General features: G+C 34.5%; 1 protein-coding gene across 1 annotated transcript in view; it reads right to left on the bottom strand.

Moving 5' to 3' along the window:
• Positions 1 to 22517, bottom strand: part of LOC150098865 (alpha-mannosidase 2-like) — a 300659-nt gene that overhangs the window by 266053 nt on the left and 12089 nt on the right. The window contains exon 2 of the mRNA XM_090405066.1: positions 4634 to 4882. Within this exon, the coding sequence (XP_090261192.1) occupies positions 4634 to 4882 (249 nt within the window). The remainder of the gene's footprint in view (positions 1 to 4633; positions 4883 to 22517) is intronic.

The following is a 22517-nucleotide window of genomic DNA, read 5'->3' as shown; positions in this document are numbered from 1 at the left end:
CCATAAGATCAGTAAGTTGTAATGAGATATTTTTTAATTTGTTTAAGAAATCAGAAGAGTTTTTCAAAAAAAGAGCGTGATTTGCTTATATGTGATTTCAATAATTTTGCTAAACATTTGACTATGCAGTAAGTAGGTGAATCAATACAGTCAACTATAGGACAGAGAGGAATGTCTGTCTTGAATTTTTGGAAGACCATAAGAAAAGATTACACAACATTTGTCATCATCATCAAATTCCTGCCACGTACCCTCAAGAGGTGTACAGGATATGATAGTACTACATGAAAAATTTACATCATTACTAACTTCCTATCTACAATTTTCCTCCAAATCAGTCTGTTACTTGTCCAAGACTCCAACATTATCAGATCTTATATTTCTGTTGTCTAAGGCAGTGCTTCCCAAACTTCTGGATGTCAGGGCCCCCTTTGCAAAAAAGAAAATATTTCACGCCCCCCCTCGAAAAAAATCGTAATTGAGAGATATATTATTATAATATTTATTGTATTTATATTCAATACAAAACATACACAGCGAATATTGCAAAAATCAAATGCATATATAACATTTTTTGCCTCTTACCGTTTGGTTCTGAAGACGATGCGGGCTGTTCTAGTAAAATATGAAATACTTTTTTTGAGTCTGTTTCTGCTTCTGATTATTCGCTGGAATTTTTTTTATTTTTTATCAGCCACTTATCCATCTCAGGATTAAATATTTTAATGTAGAATAGATCAAATAATATCACCACTTACTGATACTGGTACACCACAGACTGATAACATGAAATTAGTGAATATTACCTGAATAAGGGAATCCCTGGACCAGGAACATTTATCTCTTTTGTGACTTTTCTCCTTTTAAGGTAATTAAGCCTAACACGAAACAGACAGCAAAGGCAGGTTATTAAAACGTGCATATGATTGGTGCGGTATTAACAAAAGATCGCGCAACCGAAAGATAAAAGCATAGCTGACAATTGAGTTGAAATGCTAACTCTCTTCAACCGAATTCCATATGTGAAACTGCCATAACATTCATTATATATATATATATATATATATATATATATATTACTTATGTTTTAACAATTTTACGAATTTTAACACGTTCAGTTGAATTTTATTGCTGCCTTGGGAAATCAAACTCGCACACATCTAATTAATAACAATAGTTTTTAGTTAGATACTGTGTTTGCCCATGCAACATATGGTTTTGTTTCAGTCTATACAGCATAGTTTCTGTATGAGGGGACATGTGATTCATTAATTAGTGTGTTTTTATCCCAGTTGTCTCTAATTGCACTATTTGTTGAGAAATATATTACACAGACTCCTCGTACCTTATTCACTGACATAATAAAAGTACTTGTTTTTATTGCCTCTGCAGTATAGTAGCTGTTAGGGAGGGGTGTTGTTTACCACTGCAAGCGAGTTACTATCTCCCCACATGAACTTGTTTAAGCTTTTTTTCATGTGAAGTATGTGCGAAACTTTTATTGGTAACAGAAAACTAGCTCGGATGACAGTGATAATATAAGACGAGTTTTGATATGTATATAAAGTCAATATCAACAGTCCCTGATTACGAACGCACGCGTGATGAAAGGAGAGGAAGATTTGGAGCTTCCCTGGAGAGCATTCGAAGTAAATACAATTAACCACTGCTTTGAAATGAGACATATGAATAAGCAATATTTACTAATATTCATTAAGCGCCGAAATACGCAGGAAGCAAAGTTTGTGAACCAACACCAATGTGTGAATTTTTCCATTAAAATATAACAAAAAAATAACAAAAGTTAAATACGTTTCTTTTAAACTAAAAAAAATCTACTTAGTCTTAAAACATTTAAAATTTGTTTTCATTATTTCACGGCCCCCCCCCTCAACAAAACCCACGGCCCCCAAGGGGGCTGCGGCCCACAGTTTGGGAAGCACTGGTCTAAGGCACATTGTACCATATCAATCCACCTATATCTTGGTCTTCCTCTGGGTCGTTTTCCTGCCAACCTGGCAGAAAACACTTGTTTTGCTAATCTTTCCTCACCCATTCTGTTTAAGTGACCATATCACCTGAGATTAGCTCTACTAATGCATTCCTGGATGCTGACAATGTGAAGTTCTTTCCTAATATCCTCATTTTTAATATGATATTGACATTGATGCCATCTGTTCACGCCTCTAATCTTTCTCAGGACTCTCATATCTGCGGTCTCTAGTCTTTGGTCAAGTGTTTTACTTATGACCCATCTCACAGATCCATAAGTTAAAACTGGTTTGAACATAACATCTGTTCAATTCCAAATATTCTATCCAGAACAACAAAGAATCAATACGTGGAGTTCCAATTCCATATATTGTCTGGAATCTTAGAACCAATTTCAAGAATTCTGAAGAAATATGATTTAACAGCCACTTATATTCCTATTAACAAAATATATACATATTTCCCATCTTCTAAAGATAAACGCTCAACTATGTCACTGCCTGGTGTATATCAAGTTCCTTGTAACTGCAAACTGTTGTCTAAGGCACATTGTAACTGCAAACTGTCGTACTTTGGACAAATCGAACGGTCTATAGAAAAAAGAATACAAGAACATCAATCGTATATTCTTCACAACAAATCCAATGTCTGGATTGGCGCAGCACGGGATAGAGACAAGCCACAATATTCTCTTGTCCAGGACTCGCCTTCTACACAGATGTCGCTATAAATCCGAACGCCTATTCAAAGAGAGTGATGAGGCCTTACTTCAACGCCCTAACTTGAATCGAAATGATTGCCTATCCTTGTCAAAAATATGGGAAAGTTTAATCCGGATAACACACTCGTTTTCTTTTTGTTTTTTTTAACTGAGACCTTCTAATTCCTACATTAGTCTAATGTTATCTTAACTGAATTTATAAATTAAGATTATTATATGAAATTGTGAATTAATACATATAATTTGTTCAGCACTGATGAAATTTACCTCTCTTTAGTGCTTAGCAATGTAACGTCACGAGGCTCGTTCTACTTTTGAATGATCAATTGTTTGTGTTCCACCTTGTAAAAACTGTTCCTATCAAGCCACTAAGGATAGTCTGTTAATTTCAGACTGAAATATTTGGCAAATATTAAAATATTCTTGTGTTAATGTGTTTATATTTCTTAATTTAATGTCACAAGTATCTCTCAAGAATAAAATTATAGACCAATCAGTATCTTAGATGTGGTGGTAAAAGTACTGGAAAAATTGGTCAAAAAGAGAATTTAAAGATTGGTGGATAGAATATGATACTGTATGAGAGGCAACATCGCTTTGTGAAGGGTTGATCATGCCTTAGTAATTTATTAACTTTTTGTAACAGATGAGTTGGATAAATGAAATGGCTACATGATGATTCTGTTGGATTTTGAAAAGGCATTCGATTGAACACTACATGGAACTCTGTCACACAAATTAGAACAAATGGGTATGGATATGACATTGGTTATTTGAATAAGAGGGTGGCTGCTGGACAGATATCAAAAAGTGATATATGGAAGGGCAGAATTAAGGTGAAACTGGGTGACTAGTGGTGTGCTGCAAGGTTTCGTACATAAATGATATAGGAAATAACCTGAAAGGAAATATTTAGTTTATTTACTGATGATGCGAAATTAGGCAGAGTAATAGCTAATCGAGGCAATGTGGACAGCTTGCAAGATGATTTAAATAAGCTGTCGGCATGGGCAAAAGAAAATGGGTTTCAGTTTAATGTGGATAATTGTAAAGTTATGCATTTTGGAATAAACAGATTATAAGCTATGTACCACATTGATGAAACTGTACTCTGGGAAATAGATGAAGCTAGAGATAGAGGTGGTAGAGTTAAAATTTAGAGGACATACTGCTAAGGTTGCCAAATTAGCTCATAAGATTACTTGGCTATTGATAAACACACTAACAAGTAGAAATAAGGAAGCTTATTCCACTTTATAAGGCTTTCATAAGTTCATGTGTGAATTACTGTGCTCAAGTCTGGTCTCCTGGATTTCTTGGGAATGAGAAGGTGGTGGAGAAGATTCAGAGGCGAACAACCAAGGTGGTGAGTGGTCTGTGGAATGTTCCCAATGAGGATAGATTGAGGATGTGTGGATTGCAGAAGTTGGTTGATATCAGAAAAAGATGGGATATGATAGAAACATTTAAGTTACTTAAAGGGTTTTATAAGATTGATGCAGGGAAAATGTTTCAGTTTGGTTAGAGGGGTCAGAACAAGGGTTCATCCCTAGAAGTTGAATATAGGTGTGGTTAGTGGGAGTGTGAAGACTAGATTTTTTGCTTGGAGAGTTATGAATGAGTGGAATGGGTTGTCAGAATCAGTGAGTGCTTTGTCTGTTAATGGGTTCAAGGAGAGGTATGATAGATTGTGTGGATAGTTTGGGTCTCCTGCAATGAGTCTTCAGACTCCATGGAGGTGCCCGTACAATAATAATAATAGTAATTTCAATAGATTAATACATTAAAATGCAATTTCCCAATAATTTAAATTAAATGTCAACACCAGTTATATGCAGACTGAAATTGTTAAGACTCATTTTTCTCAAAGAAATAATTAAAATACATTATTATTTTGAAGTGTAATATGCAGTGGCTTACCTGAAATTCTGCTTGAACTGATGGTTCCATGCAAAAATTACAGTCACCAGAAGATAAGCTAACAGAACTTCTGTTTTGTTTTAAAACAGCAGCTCCTTCAAAAAATTGCTTTTTCAAGTCAGAATCTGGTCCCAATCTCAACAACTCTTTTACAGTATCTTTTACTTGGCCTAACATAACACGATTTAAATTAAGTTCTTCCTCCAGCCTCTCAAGTCTTTGTTCTAAAACAGTCAAATCGCTCTTCTCCTATAAATTTGTCAAAATTTTTCCAGATCAGATTCACATAAAATTCTTCTTTAATAAGCAACTAAAATTAGATTGCTTCTCAAAATTATACTTAGTATTTACAAAAAATGTTAATAGAAGAGGAGGAAGAGCATTTGAATAATGATCACAATGAAACATAAATAAACACTTTGCTGCACAATAAAAAAAAATCAACATTAAGTGGGCAGAAATGTGATCAATGTTATGATAATAACTTGACAAAAACTCATAAAATGTTAAAAATCATTCTTAAGATAATTATGAAATAAATTGAGCCAAATATATTTTGTCATGGTGTAATATCGCATTACATTCCATTTAATCATAATTTGTAAGGTTTCAATTCAAAATATGGATTGGTGAAAATGTTGCAGAACATGTTTTCAACATTATTCCTTTTGTAAAGCAAGGATACTCCCAAGAATATCTGAAATTTATTGTTCTTAAAAAAATATTCCCCTTTGGTGATATCATGGTATAAGCCAGTGATTTTCAACCTTTTCCATAATACGGCACATCTAGACTAATTATTAAAATTCTGAGGCACACTAAAAATATATTCTTTTAAATTTTTTGATGATCTGGCAAAAATTAGGAATAATTTTGATTGATTTAAACACACAAGAAGAGGGAAGACCAGAAACTAATAAATAAATGCGCAAATTATGACATCATTTCTTTCAATTAATTTGTTTTCATAAATCTTGCGGTACGCCGGTTGAAAATCGCTAGTATAAGCATATCATGTGAAAAGCATTTCTTTATTATATTGTAATAATATTTTACTACCGAGTTTTGCTAACTTCTTTTATATCAGTTTTATTGCAAACAAAAACACCAGCCAAAATCAAATGGATGATTTTGTCCTTTGGGGGAAAAACATTGATACACCCTTCTACATCAGAAGAGCTACTGATAACCAAGGTGACCACATTATCTTTAAGTGGGGAGAATGATCATGCTATCTTGACTTGGGAGGTTGCAAAACAAGCAGAATTTTTTATCAATATTCTGGCATAAGAACCTATAAGGGAAAGAAATTTAGCATTGCAGGGGAGATGATGCTTCTCCTCTGGAGGAGAAGCAATATCAGATTTGTACCCCCCCCCAAGGCCAGGAGGGTTAATTAGGTAGAAGTTAGATGGATGAATAGTATCATTAAGCAAGAGATCTACAAACAAAGAAAGTATTGTGGAGGGTGTGTATATAGGACAGAAGGCAACAAGCATGCTCATGAGCAGTGCAAAGATCAGGCAAGAAAGGTGATCAACATGGTGAGAAAGGCAAAATCAGATTATGAGAAGAAACTATCCAAGCGAACCAAAGGAAATCTCCAAGAGTTCTTTTGTTACATAGCAACTAAGAAGAAGAACCATTGCTACTTAAAAGATTTATAGGATTGATGCAGGGAAAACGTTTCAGCCCTTGGCTAAAGAAAGAAAACAAGAAGTCATCTCTGGAAGTTAAATAAGAATATGTTTAATAAGGGTGTGAGGATGATTTTTTGCTTGGCAAGTGATGAATGAATGGAATGGGTTGCTAGAGTTAGTTGTGTGAGAGGAGAGGTATGATTGACATTATGTGGATAGTTTGGATCTCTCATAATTGGTCTTCAGATGCCTGTGTATAATAACAATAAAGTATTCATTCACGATATCAAAAACTTATATAACAAAATGGTGAAACATTTTTCTTTCAAGTTAACTACCAAAATCAAGCAAATAGAAATACCACCATTACTTCTTAAATTTTTTTTCCACAGTGTAGTGGATCTCAGAGATCTGAAAAAATATCATGACCTTCTCCCTGTCCTTTGGCACTGCAGCCATTGTTATTATTGCTATTCCTAATACTTTTTTTTCCCCTCCCTTCTGTAAATTTGTTGTTTTTCTAAATGTAGAAGATCCTCTAATAATGTGAACCACATGTCACCAAACAATTTGTAAGTTGCGGAAGAATATATATATATATATATATATATATATATAGTATTGAAACGTGGCTTTAATGAAATGTTCAGTTACAAACGAACCTCTGCCAGTTACATAAAAATTTATGAATCTTAGATTTTTTGATACTAACATCATAATTCAGGTAACCAATTGGTGAAAGTGATCATGCAGTTTTAACTAGGTAGCAAATCCCTTGTTCTGTTCTATTGGCTAGATTATGCCAATAATTAAACAATTTCCTCTGCATTGGTCCTATAAAACCTTTTAAGTTACAGATGCCTAATCATACCCCTTTTTCCACATATCAACTAACTTCTTTAACTGAAAAATCCTCAAAATATTCTTATAGCAAGAATTCCACTCACCTCTGAATCCTCTCCAACCCTAAGAAACTGAACACAATAATGCAGCTGTATCAAAGCCTTATAAAGAGAAATGATAACTACTATATATCTGCTTGTTTTCTTCAATAAATAACTGAATAATCCTATGAGTTACTTTGGCCTTTGCAATATGCTTTCACCAAAACCTGCAGATTTCTAGCTGAAGTACTTTTCCATGAATGTTGTAATAGTTTTTTTTTTTTTTCCTTCATCCCAAAATGCAAATCATTGCATTTTCACATTAAACTGGTATCCATTATCCTTTGCTCACACTGGCAGCCTATTTAAATCATTCTGCAAACGCATTGCCTTGATTAACTATTATACTACCCAATTTTGCATAATCAACAAACAAGTGAATATTTCCCTTCAAATCATTCCCCATATCATCCTGCAGCACTCTGCTAGTCATGCCTTCTCCTAAATTCTGCTCCTTGGTATTTGCCAGCCTGATTGGCCAAGTGGTTAGTGTACTTATGCTCCAACTAACAGGTCATGGGTTCAAATCCTGCTGTGGGCATATGTGTTTGATTGTCTTTAGGTGGGAGATGAATCACATCACCCAATGTGAGACCACCATCCCACTTATTGGAGACCTCAAGTGGTTTGAAAAAGTTCCATATTTGGTCTCTAGAGCAGGGTTTCCAGATTATATAAACATAAATAAAAAAAAATTACAAAATATATATTTAATTGATAAAAATGGAAAAAAAAATCCTTAGCTCACCCACAGTACAAATGTATTATAGGTTTACTAATAACCTTTCGTGGGTGGGAACCATATAAAAAAAAGCTTTTCTCATATCAGCCATTCTCAAATCAATATCACTGGCTTACAATCCTGTCAAATGCCTTTGCAGTATCATCACATAACTAGTTTTTTTATCCAACTTAGTTATCACTAATAAAAAAAGTGAGTAAATTACTAATGCATGATTAGTAATAAGAGGGTCATATTCTTATTCACCCATTCCTGAATTCTGTCTGTGATCAACTTCTCCAATTCCTTTACCAACCTCAAAGTGATCACTCAATAGCTATTTCATGTACTTCTCTCACCTTTCTACCATCAGCTTTCAGTCAAGTTATCCTTCAACAGTTATGTGTCCTTTTACTCACCACAGAGAAAGAACTCTGAGATTTCCATTGGCCTACTCAGCTGATTTCCTCTTATAATCAGATTATACCTTCCTTACCACGATAGTCATGCTTTTTACCTGTAAAGGGTTCATACCCATCACCTGCATACCATCTGCACTCAGTAGTTATCCTTTTATATTCATTCTTTCTTTTACTTGCAGCATAATAATAAATTCTTTTGGGTTGTCTTTAGCTTGAAGAGCTAGTTTCTTTTCATAAGCAAACTTATTCTAAAAGAATTACAGCACAACAGTTCTTACTCTTCTGGTCTGCTTCTTATAATTTTTATAACTGGTATCATGTTTATGCATATGGTATACTTTCCATATCTTTTTACTTTCTCTTGCTAAATAAAGTTAGACATTCTTTCACTCCTACTCTATTTATTCTTCACAATCTAGGGATACATTCCAATATTACATCATCTAAGTATTGCCAGCTTGGTTGGTAGAGTGGTTAGTGTATCCGCTCTCCAGCCAAACAGCTGCGGGTTCAAATCCCACCACGGACATGGATGTTTGCAATTGTCTGGGAAAATACTAGTGGTGGTGGTGGTGGGCAGTAGATGGCATTAGTGTAAATGATGCAGTTCATTGTAGTTGGTAGATTGAGTGGTGGAGACAGAGAGCTGTAGAGTAGATGCCCCTCCCTCGATGAGTCTTTGGACTCCTTGGAGGTGTCACGTAATAATAATTTTTTAAATGCTTCCCATGCACTGTCGATATCCTTCCCATCTAACAACCGATACTACGGTACATAACTCAGCATACTCCTCAAGCAGTTATAATTTTCTGCTTTGTAGTTCAGTATGTAACATTCATAAACTTAGCATAAACTTAGCCACTTCTCAAGTGAGCCACTTCTTCAGCAATTCCAAGATCTGATATCTCTGTGTCCCTCTCTATCACTTAGGAAGAATAAACATATTATAATTTTGAGAGCAGGCAAAGGAAAAGCAATGGTAGTTTTAAATAATACAGATTATAATGAAAAAAATTACCAGTTTACTTTCTGACTCTTCCAATTTACTCGATTTCTGAACCTGCTAAGCAGAAAACTCATTTAAAAAAAAAAAAAAAAAAGGATTTACTTTAACATGTCCCAAACTGGGATATTTTAAATTAATTATTTATTAATATACGCAAACCTGGTGTTCCTTTGCAACCAATTGTAGATGGCATCAACTCCCAATTCATGCTTTATCTAAATATCTGGCAGACCTATTAATGACCTCATATAAAGTCATCTGACTCTTACATCAAAAATTCATCCCACTTTGTGCAGAAGCTATCAAGCTTACTCATATCATCCTCTGACATCCTTGCCAGGCTTGACATAGTATTCCTATTTACTAATGTTAATGTAGATTATGTGTCAACCCTTACTGAGGAACTCTTTTTTTCATTCCAAGAAACTTATTTGAACAATATCTCTGGTCCAATTTTTTTGGTGGAATAATATGTTTTACAAACAAAAATTTGGACTTGCAATGGGTAGTCTCCTCTCTCCTCCATCTGCTAAACTTTTTTATGGAAGACTTTCCTGGCAGAAACGACTAAAACTAGCGGTTTGGTGAAGATGTGATATTTTATTATTTGGAAATGTGACCTCCCAAGTCTGCAACAAATTCATTGCTTAACTCTTATAAACTTGTAATCAAATTTACATTACAGCTTGGAAAAAAAAAAAAAAAAAAAAAAAAAAAGATGGAAAACTCCTTTTCCTTGATGTTCTCATCACTAAGAAAGCAAATAGTGTTTCTCTTGAGATGTATCATAAACCTACTTGTACAGAACATTACCTTCATGCTTCATCATCCTTATAAGAAATTATGCATAATCCACATCCTAAAGAATTTCGCTAGTTCTATATTTGTTCTTAATGACCATTCCAAAAAAAATAAATGATAAGACTTTATTTTTTAACCCTACCTCTCTTAATAAACAGAATGTCCAATATATAGACTCAATTGCAATTCCATATATATTGGCAGACTAATCAGTTAAAATTGCATCTCTTTTCAAGGATCAGAACATTAGAGTGACTTTTAAATTGATTCAAACTGTTCACAGCCTCCTCAAATATCCTAAGGACAGCACAAAACCTGCAACAAAACCCAGGGGGATATAGAATTCTGTGCTCTTGTGGTTTAGCCTGCATATGACACAAGCCGTGGATGTGAGATGAGAAAGAAGAAACATGTTGCAGATATCAAGCATAAAAGAAAAAGAACTCAACTGGCCAACCATACTTCTAATACTAACCATATTGATGAGTGGAGCATTTCAACCATGCATTATTTAGAAGAAAATTTTTACTCCAGACTTCTAAAAGAATCAGTTACATTTATCTACTCACATGGATTATTTGAATAAAAACCAAGGACTTATATTAAATGATACATGGAATTTGCTTATTAAATCTTTTAACATCACAGACTTGAACTTCATTAACAATCACCTTCAGTTGTTAATCTGCAGACAGCTAATGAATGCCATGTGAATTTATGTTTGTTAGCATGAATTATTTTTCTTGAAATGGTTTTTCAGCATTTCGACAACTTTGTTATCTGTGTATTTTTTTTTTTTTTTATGTTTATTAAGCCCTGATGAATCCAGCAGTATTTTGTGTGTGATATTAGTAGGCATAAGTTTCAAAATTTAATGACTGATTAAATTTCCTTGGTATTACTGCATGCTCTTTAGTAGTAAAACATTTTCTCTCAATTCAGCCTTGGTATCTTCCATGGTCTGGCTCCCATGTTGAGACTTTAATAAAGGTAAAAACTGGCCTGTACAGTGACCCTTCCCATAATGCTAACAATGTACATATAGGGGGGATACTAAGACTAATTTGATCTTAATAATATCAAAGCTGAAATTACATACTAAACAACTAAAATGTTGCTACTGATAATGCTTATATTCTTGGTATGAGACATCCATTACAAATGTGCTGCAGGGTTTGCTTCTATCCCCACAGAGAAAACAGAGAACCCTGAAAGATATTGGAAATGGATGTCTTATAAATATACTGCAGATCCAAAACATTCTCCATTTCAGGAACCCAATGGAGAAAATATATGGAGAATAGAAACCGACAGCTTCCCACGAACAGGTGATGTATCAGCTACCATCTACTCTGTCAGACCATAATTGAAAGGATTCAGAGCAATGATTGTAGAGAATATTGTGGAAGACATAAAAGAATTGCATAATGTGTTCTTTATGCAAGTTATATCCAAGAGTATCAATAACTGAATGTTGTCTAGTCTGACTATTCCAACACAATAAAAAATAAAAATTATGGTGGCTGTAATCAGACAAAAAAAAACAAATCTTGTTCTTCACCAATATGTGTAGCCTAAACAGAAATTAAAAAATGTACACTATAAAAATAAGTCTGCTTAAGCCCCCCCCCCCCCCATCAGATAGTAGGCATGGCTGTTTTAGCACTTATCTCTAACTTTTGGAGACTGAAGAGCAGTTAATCCTTACCATTAGCCAATCAGAAATAGCTGACCCAAGACCAGCATTAATTTTAAATGGCATCAAGTGAAGAGAGAACAACAGACAAATGTTACTAAAATGTGCACTACTATTCCTACTTACAAATATCCAGGATCTATCTACTAATTTTAAATGAATCTCAAACATCAGACAAAATCTGTAATCTGAAAAAACATTATAAACATTATGATCCTTTTGATACAAGAATGACATCTGTGAACAGGTGATCCAATATTCAATGCCAAAGAATGACAAATCTAGACTTCTCTATTTTTATCTTCTTTAGCTCAAAATTTCCTTTTTCTATTGTATCTCATCCATTTGCTATTTTTTTTTTTATCTTTCTCTAAAGTTTAAAAATCACTAATGAAACACTAACTTTGATATTTTCTATAGTCAAACTGTGCAAACAGTGAGGTTATTTTCATTTGTGACATTAATGCCTACATGCCAAATGTATTCCCTTTACTGATTACAAAAATCCATCTACATATGAACTTCCTATGTAAAGATTTTTGCTGTAACAAAACACATTTTGATACCTTTATTTTGATTTATAAAGCAACTTTCACCAAAATAAAAAAGATCATTTAACAATAATCAAGATATAAATAGTCAGAATGATACAAACAATCCTCACAAATGGATCTAAAGAGAAGGAAAGGGAGACCTATTAGAGCAAATTCAGCAATTCTGCCATTCACTTATACACCATTAGGAATTAATCCTCTTGGGAATATAACTTCCCAATGTCCACCCCGTAACTGCCTCTCAACAGTTTAAAAGTCTCAATCATATCACCTCTCCTTCTATCTACCAAACTCAGCAGTCCACATTCCCTCAGCCGATCCTCATAATTAACATTGTACAGTCCTGAAACCATCTTTGTTATCTGCTTCTGCACCCTCTCCATAGTTAATTTATCCACTTCAAATCCTGGGGACCAAATTTGAGAACAATAGGCTAAGTGTGGTCTAATCAGGGTCTTATACAACGGAATGATAACTCTTATCTCTGCAGGTCAGTATTGCAGAGTCCTTCTCAGTATTTCAGCAATCCTCTGGGTTACTTTCACCACCTTTGCAATGTGCTCCCTGAATTTCAGTTTTCTATCAATCATCACCCCCAGATCTCTTGTCTCCCACCCTACTTCCTCTAGAACAGCTTCTCCAATCAAGCATGCAGCCTCCCATCGATGCATCCCAAACTTCAAGATTACATTTTACTGAATTAAACTGATACCCCATTCATTTGCCCACTTGTCTAGTTTATTCAAATCCTCTTGTGGGGCTGCCACATCTGCACTATTCCTAATAACCCTTCCCAGTTTCACTGCCTTCCAAAGCCTCCCTCCACTCTTGGAGGCCATAAGTCATCTCTTATCATAAGCAGTACTCCACCACTGCATTTTCCCTTCTTATCCTGCTGAAAATTGCTGTACCCTGCTACTTCTATTCCTGTTATTATATCATCTTCTGTCAACCATGTCTCAGAGATTCCAATAATCTTTGGCCAGGCTGATGCTATCAGCACCATCAATTCATCTCCTTTATTTCAGATACTCCTGGCATTAGTATAAAGCATAAAAATGTCACTGTTTCTATACTTATCATTATCCCCTCCAGACTCCACTGGACTCAGCGTTACCTGATATCGTTCTCCCTTCTCCCCAAGCACCCATTCCCACAAGAGGCCAACTCTGCTACCATCCACCCTGGGAATTCTAGTTTCCCTATCATTTTAAGAAACGATATTTCTTATCACTCATGATCCTACTAGATGCAGATTGTCATGATTTCTAAATGACTTTAATAACAAACAGCAATGCATTTTAAATATACATCAAATAATTTCTTTTTTTCTAGTTTAGCTTTTAGATATGATTGATGCTTTAATTTGTGAATTAACACCATTTTAATTAAAGAAAATTATTTTAAAAGCCTTTTTTTTTCTCTGTGCACCATTCATAAGAAATTGCAATTCCAGTATTCAATTTATGAATTTTTACTTATGAAATGATTTTCTTGTACCAACTGTTTTCATAAATCAAAAGTGATGTATATATATACTGACAAAGTAAAAGAATGCCAAAGTACAGGGTGGCCATAAAACAACTTTCCCTCTTTGGAGGCATCTGTAGCTAAAACCAATAAATAGAATGAGACCAAATTTTATATTGAGACTTTTGAAGGCATGGGGAGATGATTTTCGCGAAAAAAATATTTAGTACCAAAAGTTGCTGATAGGGGAAATTTTGATGCTGGCGGAGCTGAAAACAAGCGGATAATTACGTTAAAAGCAGATAAAATGGAATAACAACATTTCAACGGTGTAAGCGGCAACCGCGTCACTCATTCCAGCTGGATATGAGGCACGTTACAACGATGATGATAATAATTAAACTAAAACAACAACTTGCGAGAGAGATAGAAATTAATGTAGTAATTGAACTCACAGGAAATAATGTTTTATTCATCAGAATCAGGGTCCTCTGGACCATAGACACGATTTTCAATGTGCTGACCTTTCTTGTGTACAACATGCTTTACAGCTGAGCGTAAGGAGTCAGATTGGATGTTCATAACAGCTCATTTTATGTTCTCTTTCAAGACATGCAAGTTGGGAACCACCAATATACACAACGGATTTCAAATATCCTCAAAGCCAATAGTCACGTGGAGTGATGTCCGGGGATCAAGGCGGCCATGCCATCGGAAAGAACTGGCTGATAATCCTCTCATTACTGAAATGCTGGCGTAAAAGGCGCTGTACTGAAAGTTTAATGTGTTGCCGTGCTCCATCCTGCATAAAAATTATGGCATCCAAACATTGTCTTTGCTGCAATGCAGGAATGACAAAATTTTCCAGCATTCATCGATAAATCTCTCCAGTAATGGAGCAGGTTACAGGACCTGTAGGGGTAATACGCTCAAAAAAGTATGGTCCTATTATGAAATTGGCTGTGAAGCCACACCACACGGTTACTTTTGGAGAATGCAGTGGTACTTGCTGGATTGCTTGGGGATGTTCAGATGCCCAAATTCTGCAGTTGTGAGTGTTGACCAATCCCATTCAGATAAAAATGAGTCTCATCACCCCACAATATTCTCCAAGGATAGTCATTGTCGACCTCCATTCAGGCAAGAAACGTTAGCTTTACTTGTTAACAACTTAACAAGTAAAGCACGCTGAGGCAAGGTAGGACGCATGTTGAGCACAATTCGTCAGTCATTCGAATAACTGCCTGAACGTTCCCAATCCCCTTTTAAGTGAAACTGGTGGCGCTGCTGTCACGTACGCACAGTAAAATTTGCATAATCCTTTTTACCTACGTTTACTGCAAATATCTGACTGCTTTCGGCTATGCCAATGCCAAAATTTCCCCTATCGGTGACTTTTGATACTAAATCTTTTTTTTTTTTTTTTTTTTTTTTTTTTTTTTTTTTTTTTTTTTTTTTACGGAATTCATCTCCCCATGCCTTCAAAAAGTCTCAATATAAAATGTGGTCTCATTCTGTGTATTAGTTTTAGCTACAGATATCTCCAAAGAGGGGAAGTTAATTTATGGGTGCCCTGTATTTAGCATAAGCAATGATCTAAAACAATCATCTACTTACTAACCAGAATATCTAATAAACTTAACCACTCTCAAAGCACTTGTTTCTAGCAGTGTGATATGTAAGTTAACTGTATAAACACATCTCTCCCTGAGTCATGCAAAGGAAGAGTAGAAATTATGAGCCATTGTTTCTGCACTATGAATTCAATCATCTGCTCTAACTGCTGAAATTATTGAAATTCTTAAATATTTGGCCTCCCAGCCAAAATATGTCTACTTAAAAAAAATTTACTCAACTGTCAGCTAATAACCCAGTACAAATTCCAAATGCAACTTATCCTTAGAAACTTCCTAAAAATTATTTATCTGTTCAGAAGAGAGCAATTCAGTAACTGATAACCCCTCCTCATGGATTACACTAATGAACCAGAATCCTCTGCTTTCTGACAGGCCTATAACATAAACAGCAGCTACAACAGATGGAGAAAAGTCAACTATTGTTAATACATAAAATTCAAGGGAACAGTCAATCATCAGGAAAGCTATAGCAAGCAAAGGAATTAAAGAAAGACTGCTGACATAACTGCAAGTATTGTGATAAAGATGAAATTAGATTTTTTAAATAACTATAAGATAACTATTTTCGATAATATGGATTAGAAAAACAGGAAAGAGCAGCTGTAGTAATTACACTAAACATGAAGATAAACCAATATTATATTTCACAATGTTTTTCGTCAATATTTCTTTTTCAATATATGTTTGAACGTATACCATTCGTGTCTTAATTTAACCATAGTAAAAAGTCAATGTCAATGATTTAATACAAGAGATACCCCTTTATCAGGAATCAACAAAACCAGTATGGTAGGAAGTCAATTGAATAAATTTATATGGAATAAGAGAGAAATTAGCCAAAACACTAAAATAGCTGTATACAAGACAGTATTCAAGCCAATTTGAACTCATGGATCTGAGAGCTGGGTCAGAAGTAAAACACCTGACCAAAAACTAGAGACCACAGATATGAGAGTCCTAAGAAAGATTAGGGACATGAACAGATGTCATCAATGGCAATATCATATTAAAAACGAAGATATTAGAAAAGAACTTGACATTCTCAGCATCCAGGAATGCATTAGTAGAGCTAACCTCAGGTGCTATGGTCACTTAAACAGAATAGGAGAGGAAAGATTAGCAAAACAAGTGTTCTCTGTCAGGTTGGCAAAAAAAAGACCCAGAGGAAGATCAAGATATAGGTGGATTGATACAGCAAAAAACTGCCTTAGAAGACAGAAATATAAGATCTGATAATGTTAGAGTCTTGACAGATAACAGATCGATTTGAAGGAAAATTGTTGATAGGAAGTTAGTAATGATGTAAGTTCTTCATGTAGTACTATCATAATATCCCATACACCCGTTGAAGGTACATGTCAGGAATTTGATGATGATGGTATCCCTTTAGAAAATAAGAAAATGTACTGTAAGTACTGATGAAGATTAGCTTCTAGAATGGGAATCATTTTCAATGAACTATGTAGGGTGATGTGGACAAATTTCAACATTGGAAAATGTGAGGAGTGCTCATGCTCCTACAAAAAGTCTGAGTGCTTAAGAAATAGAAAAATACTTTGCATCATTCAGAAAAAACCAATGGATTCTTCTCAGAGGACTAAACAGAAGAGTAGAAAATAAATCTAGACTTAAATGTTCTGGAAAAAAAAAAAAAAAAAATTTACAGAGATACCAATAACTGTAAACACTTGGTTTTCTAGTCTAGATGTGAACTAATCAAAAACATTCTAGCACAACATTGTGCATGATTTCACGTAGAGATAGAATATATAAGAAAAGTGTGATTAGATTAATGATGGTAGCAATATCTTCAAACTGGTTTAGGTTCAGGATAAAAAATGTAAGGTCTTGAGGTTTGGGACACATCGATGGGAAGCTGCATACTCTATGGAAGGAGTTATACTGGAGGAAGTAGGGGAGACAAGAGATCTCGGATTGATGATTGATAGAAACCTGAAATTTAGGGGACATATTGCAAAAGGTGGTGAAGGTAACACAGAGGATTGCTGCAATAATGAGAAAGACGCCGACCTGCAGAGATAAAACAGTTATCATTCCATTGTATAAGACCCTGATCAGACCACACTTGGACTGTTGTTCTCAGATTTGGTCCCCAGGATTTGAAGGGGATAAATTAACTGTGGAAAGGGTAAAAAGGCAGATAACAAAGATGGTTTCAGGACTGTACAATGATAGTATGAGGGTCGGCTGAGAGAATGTGGACTGCAGAGTTTGGTGGATAGAAGGAGAGGTGATATGATTGAGACTTTTAAACTGTTGAGAGGTGGTTACAGGGTTGACACTGGGGAGTTCTTTCGCTTGGTTGATCAGCAGGAAGGAGTGATGACAAGAGGACATCCCTGGAAGTTACGAAAGGAAACTGTGAGCAGGACTGTGAGGAGTGGTTTCTTTGCATGGAGGGTGGTTGAACCATGGAATGCATTGCCTGATGGAGTGATGAGAGCGAGAACGTTCAATGAGTTTAAAGGAGTGGTATGATAGACTTTGTGTTTCTTGGGGGGGGGGGACTTCCCCTCGATGAGTCTTGATAGACTTTGTGTTTCTTAGGAAGGACCTCCCACGATGAGTCTTTTGACTCCGTGGAGGCCTGAATAATAGTAATAAGAAGAACATTCTTTGCTCTCATCCTTCTTATACAGTTAACAGGGATGGCCTCTTGTTCTCCTCCCTCCACATATTTATGAAAAACCAACTCATATGTCTCAATCATATTCCCCTTCTATCCACTGGACTCTGCAATTTGCATTCCCTCAATCTTGCATTCCCTTTCCAACATCTCGCCTTCATTTTGATAACACATCATTCTCATAATGTACTGTGCTCTCCTCACAATTTTAGCAAAATAACCTGAAATTTCAGGTCGTTATCCACCAACATATGAAACCTGAACAGGAAAGCAGAATATCTAGGAAGGCTAGTTTTTCATCTTTTTTTATGGTGGATTTGATGCAGAAAATGCAAATAATTGGTTTATTCTAAGAACTGGATTAGAGCATTTTATGGATGTGGCAAGATAGCAAAAATGTTAGCAATGGCTGTATCCTCTACATACTTAAAGATTCCCCTCACTCCAAACTGAAATATCCAGACTGAATTACAAATTCAAACATTTTTAACAAGTCAGGTGGAAATAATAACCAAACAGTTGTGGCCAATGGAGCACTGTCGAATAATAATGTTAAAACTGATTACAATATCAGTCGAATGTAATGATAAACTTTTGTTCTTAGTCAAAACACTTGATTAATTTTTAACATAGGACAGTCTTTGTCCTTTGTTAAAAATTAACGAAGTGCTCGATCTTCATATAGGAGGAAAAACTGTCATCATCCTTTCAGGGATTAAGGCCCAGTAGTCTATTCTGGTTTCTTTCCATCTTTTCCTTGGTTGTCCCTGACCATATCCTCCAAGTGGGTGGTATTGGAATATTTTTTGGGTAGTCTTGAACCGTCCATTCTTTCGATATATTCACTCCACTTCTTTCAGTATTCATGTACTTTGTCCAATACTGAGTATATTTTTAGTTCTTCATGTATTACTGTGCTTCTTTTGTCCCAGAGTACAGTGCCTACTATCCTTTGCAGAAATTTCATTTCTCCAGTTTCTATTCTTTTTTCTTGTGCAGTTTTTAGGGTCTATAATTCACTTCTGTACAGTAGACAAGGTCTTACCAAAACTTTACAAGCTCTTATTCTTGTATGCTTTTGAACTTGGTTAGGTTTGAAAATATTATTGATCATTCCTGTTATCTTTAGAAAATTTTAAATTTTGATGTCATGTCAGCTTTTTTGTATATGATACAGCACAGCCAAGGTATTTGAAGGTTAATTTGTTCTAAAATTTTATTTTCAATCATGATTTTACTTCTGACTTGAAATGGTCCTGTAAAAGCTATGCAAAAAATGTTGATATATGCATTCCAAATGTTTTTTCTGCAGTCATGTTTAGGGCATATATTGATTTTTGGAGTTTCATCTTCACTTCTTGCTATGATTCATCTATATAGATATTAAATAACAGTGGTGACATTAGACATCCTTGACAACCCCTATATTTATTGATTTCCATTCTGTAACTTTTTCACTGATTCTTATTTGGTTGTTCTGATACATGCTAGTTACTGCAGCAAACAGCTGATTTGGAATGTTTAGATTCTTGAGTATGGGCCACAGTTTGTTCCTTAAGACTCTGTCAAAGGCTTTCTGGTAGTCTACAAATGCCATGTGCATTTCTATGTTGTATTAATAGTGTTTTTCCATTAAGATTTTTAATATAAAAGTTCATGCATACTGGTTATAAATACTTATAAACCACTATTTAGAAGACTTATTTTGTACTTTTCACAGTTACACTTATCACCTTTTTTATATATTGGAATGATAATTGCCTTATTCCAACTTTCTGGGATTTTGCCTTGCTGCCAGATATTGTTAAATAATTTTAAATCATTCGATGGATAGGATGCCTGCATATTTTATAAGTTCTAGATTTATTCCATCTTCTCCAGGGGATTTTTCTGATTTAATTTGCTTGTTGGATTTCTTGTAATGTTATTTCTTCCACTGTATAGTTACTAGTAAGTATTATGTCAGTTTTTGATTCATTACTATCTTGCCATAAGTTTTGGAAGAAGTCCAGCAAGGTTTACTCTTTGATTATTTCAAGTTTGTAAAAATGTGTATGACAATCATTTATCATATGTTATTTCCAGCTTAGAAGATGGAAATAACACATGATAAATGATTTTCTTTTTTTTTTGAAAGGGGAGGGGAAGCCCATATAAATGAGGTGCCATCCCAAATATAAATTAAAACCCTACCAAAATACAGATCGAATACAATGAAGTTGTAAGCTAGGGATGCATAAGGTTTCTGATTCCATACATTTCTGAACATATCAGCAAAATCTTAAAGAAGTTTCATATGATACCTATAAGTTTCCAATCAAACTTTCTAATCTTTACCAACTACAGAAGACAGACTTCCACCTCTCTCTTTCTAGCTGATTATTACCAGATTCTTTGTGAATGTGATCTAACATACTTTGGAAACATAGGTCATTCTGTGGGAAAAAGGATTACTGAGTATCAGTACTACATTGAATACCTTAAACCTCAAACAAGTTGGGTCTTGCACAACATGCTATTGAGGCCAAAGACAGCACCTTCTCCATAAAAGTAGTTTTAAATATTAACGTCTTTTTAAAATAAGTTTATTGGCTCTGTTACACTATCCTAACATAAATCAGAAATAATCATTTCTGATACATAAATATCAGAAATGATTAATTATTCATTTATTTGATATGATCCTTCTAACATGCATTTGCTGTTATAAGTTAACCAACTGTTGTATGTACCTAGATTTTGTCCCTTTTTTAATTGCTTGTTTGTTCCACACTGAAGATGTACCATCAGTTTTGGTATGAAATATCGGTTTGCTACTTTTCAAAGCTAAGGATAGGACAGTTTTTTTGTCCTTGGTTAATCTTCATATAGGAGACAAAGTTTTGCCACAGGTTGTGACAATGATCATGATGTACTATGTTCCAATTAGGACAGATTACATGCTGAACTAAAGAGGATAAGATTGTCAGAAGATGGAAATAACACGAGATTTTAAATGTAGAAAACAAAATAAATGACACAATTAGAAGTTCGATAATGGAAAAACCCCTGTAAGCATAGATTTAAATATTACATCAGAACCTATATCTAAAGATGAAATAACTAACGTAATACAGAAAGTGAAAAGTTGAAAGGCTTCGGGCAATGATAATGTAGCAATAGAAATGCTTAAGACAACTAAAGAAAGTGATGCTGATAAACTGCAACTGATCTCTAATAGTGCTAGAGACTGAAAAGATACCTAAACAGTGGGAAGAAGGAATGATAATAATAATCCATAAGGAGATCTAACAAGATATGAGAATTGGGGAGAGAATTAGTCTACTTTCAATACCTGCAAAAATTTTGTGTAAAATATTGATAGATAGGATTAAAAATAAAATAGAGACGATATTAAGACATGAACAAGCTGGTTTTAGAACAGGTGGGAATAAGAGTACTGTGCATCACATTTTTACTTTAAGGAACATCACTGAACAAAACACAGGATTTAGCCTATTATATCTAAATTTCATAGATTTTGATAAAGCATTTGACAGTATTGACAGAGAAACATGATGGTTAATTATTAAGTTATGGAATTTCTGACAAACATGTGAGAATAATCAAAGAAATGTATAAGGGAAGTAACAGTTGTGCTGTTGCACAGCAAAAAAAATCTGAATAGTTTGAGATAAGATCTGGTGTAAGGCAGGATTGCGAAATGTAAGGCAGGATTGTGAAATGTCTAGGTTATTGTTTAATATAGTCATTAATTGTATTATGAGAAAGTTACAGGTGCAAAAAGAGAAATTAAATGGAATACTATGTCAGAGTTAAAAGATCTAGATTATGATGATGACAGTTTTGATATCAGCAAAATACAATGATGTACAAACAAAATCCGAACACCTGTATAATTAAATTAAATATGATTAAAACAAAAGTGCTTAAACTAAACAGCAAATGCCACAAAATGATCAAAATTAATTAGCATTCTATAGAAGAAGTTAAGAATTTTACATACTTCAGAGCAAATGAAGGGTGGAACTGACAAGGGAGACTGACAAAAGAAAGTGATGCCAATTTCAAAAAATTAAATATATGGAAATCTTCAAAATATCACAATAAAATGAAAATAAAGATCTTCAAAAGCAATGTTAAAGTCATTATTATATGGATCTGAGGCATGGAAACTGACCAAAAAAAAGAGAAAGCTAAATTAAATAGTTTTTAAAACAAAATGTCTGTGTAAAATATTATTATCACTGCAAGACCCCCATACAGTCAAAGACTCATCTAGAAGGTCCTTTTATCACACACACACAGCTCATCATACCATGCTTTAAACACACTCAAATTCTCTG

The sequence above is a fragment of the Typopeltis vanoorti genome, chromosome 15 (genome assembly GCF_054136105.1).
Source record: "Typopeltis vanoorti isolate ZY-2024b chromosome 15, IOZ_Tvanoo_1.0, whole genome shotgun sequence".
In the NCBI taxonomy this organism is placed as follows: domain Eukaryota; kingdom Metazoa; phylum Arthropoda; class Arachnida; order Uropygi; family Thelyphonidae; genus Typopeltis; species Typopeltis vanoorti.
This window is presented reverse-complemented; position numbering and strand designations above follow the sequence as displayed.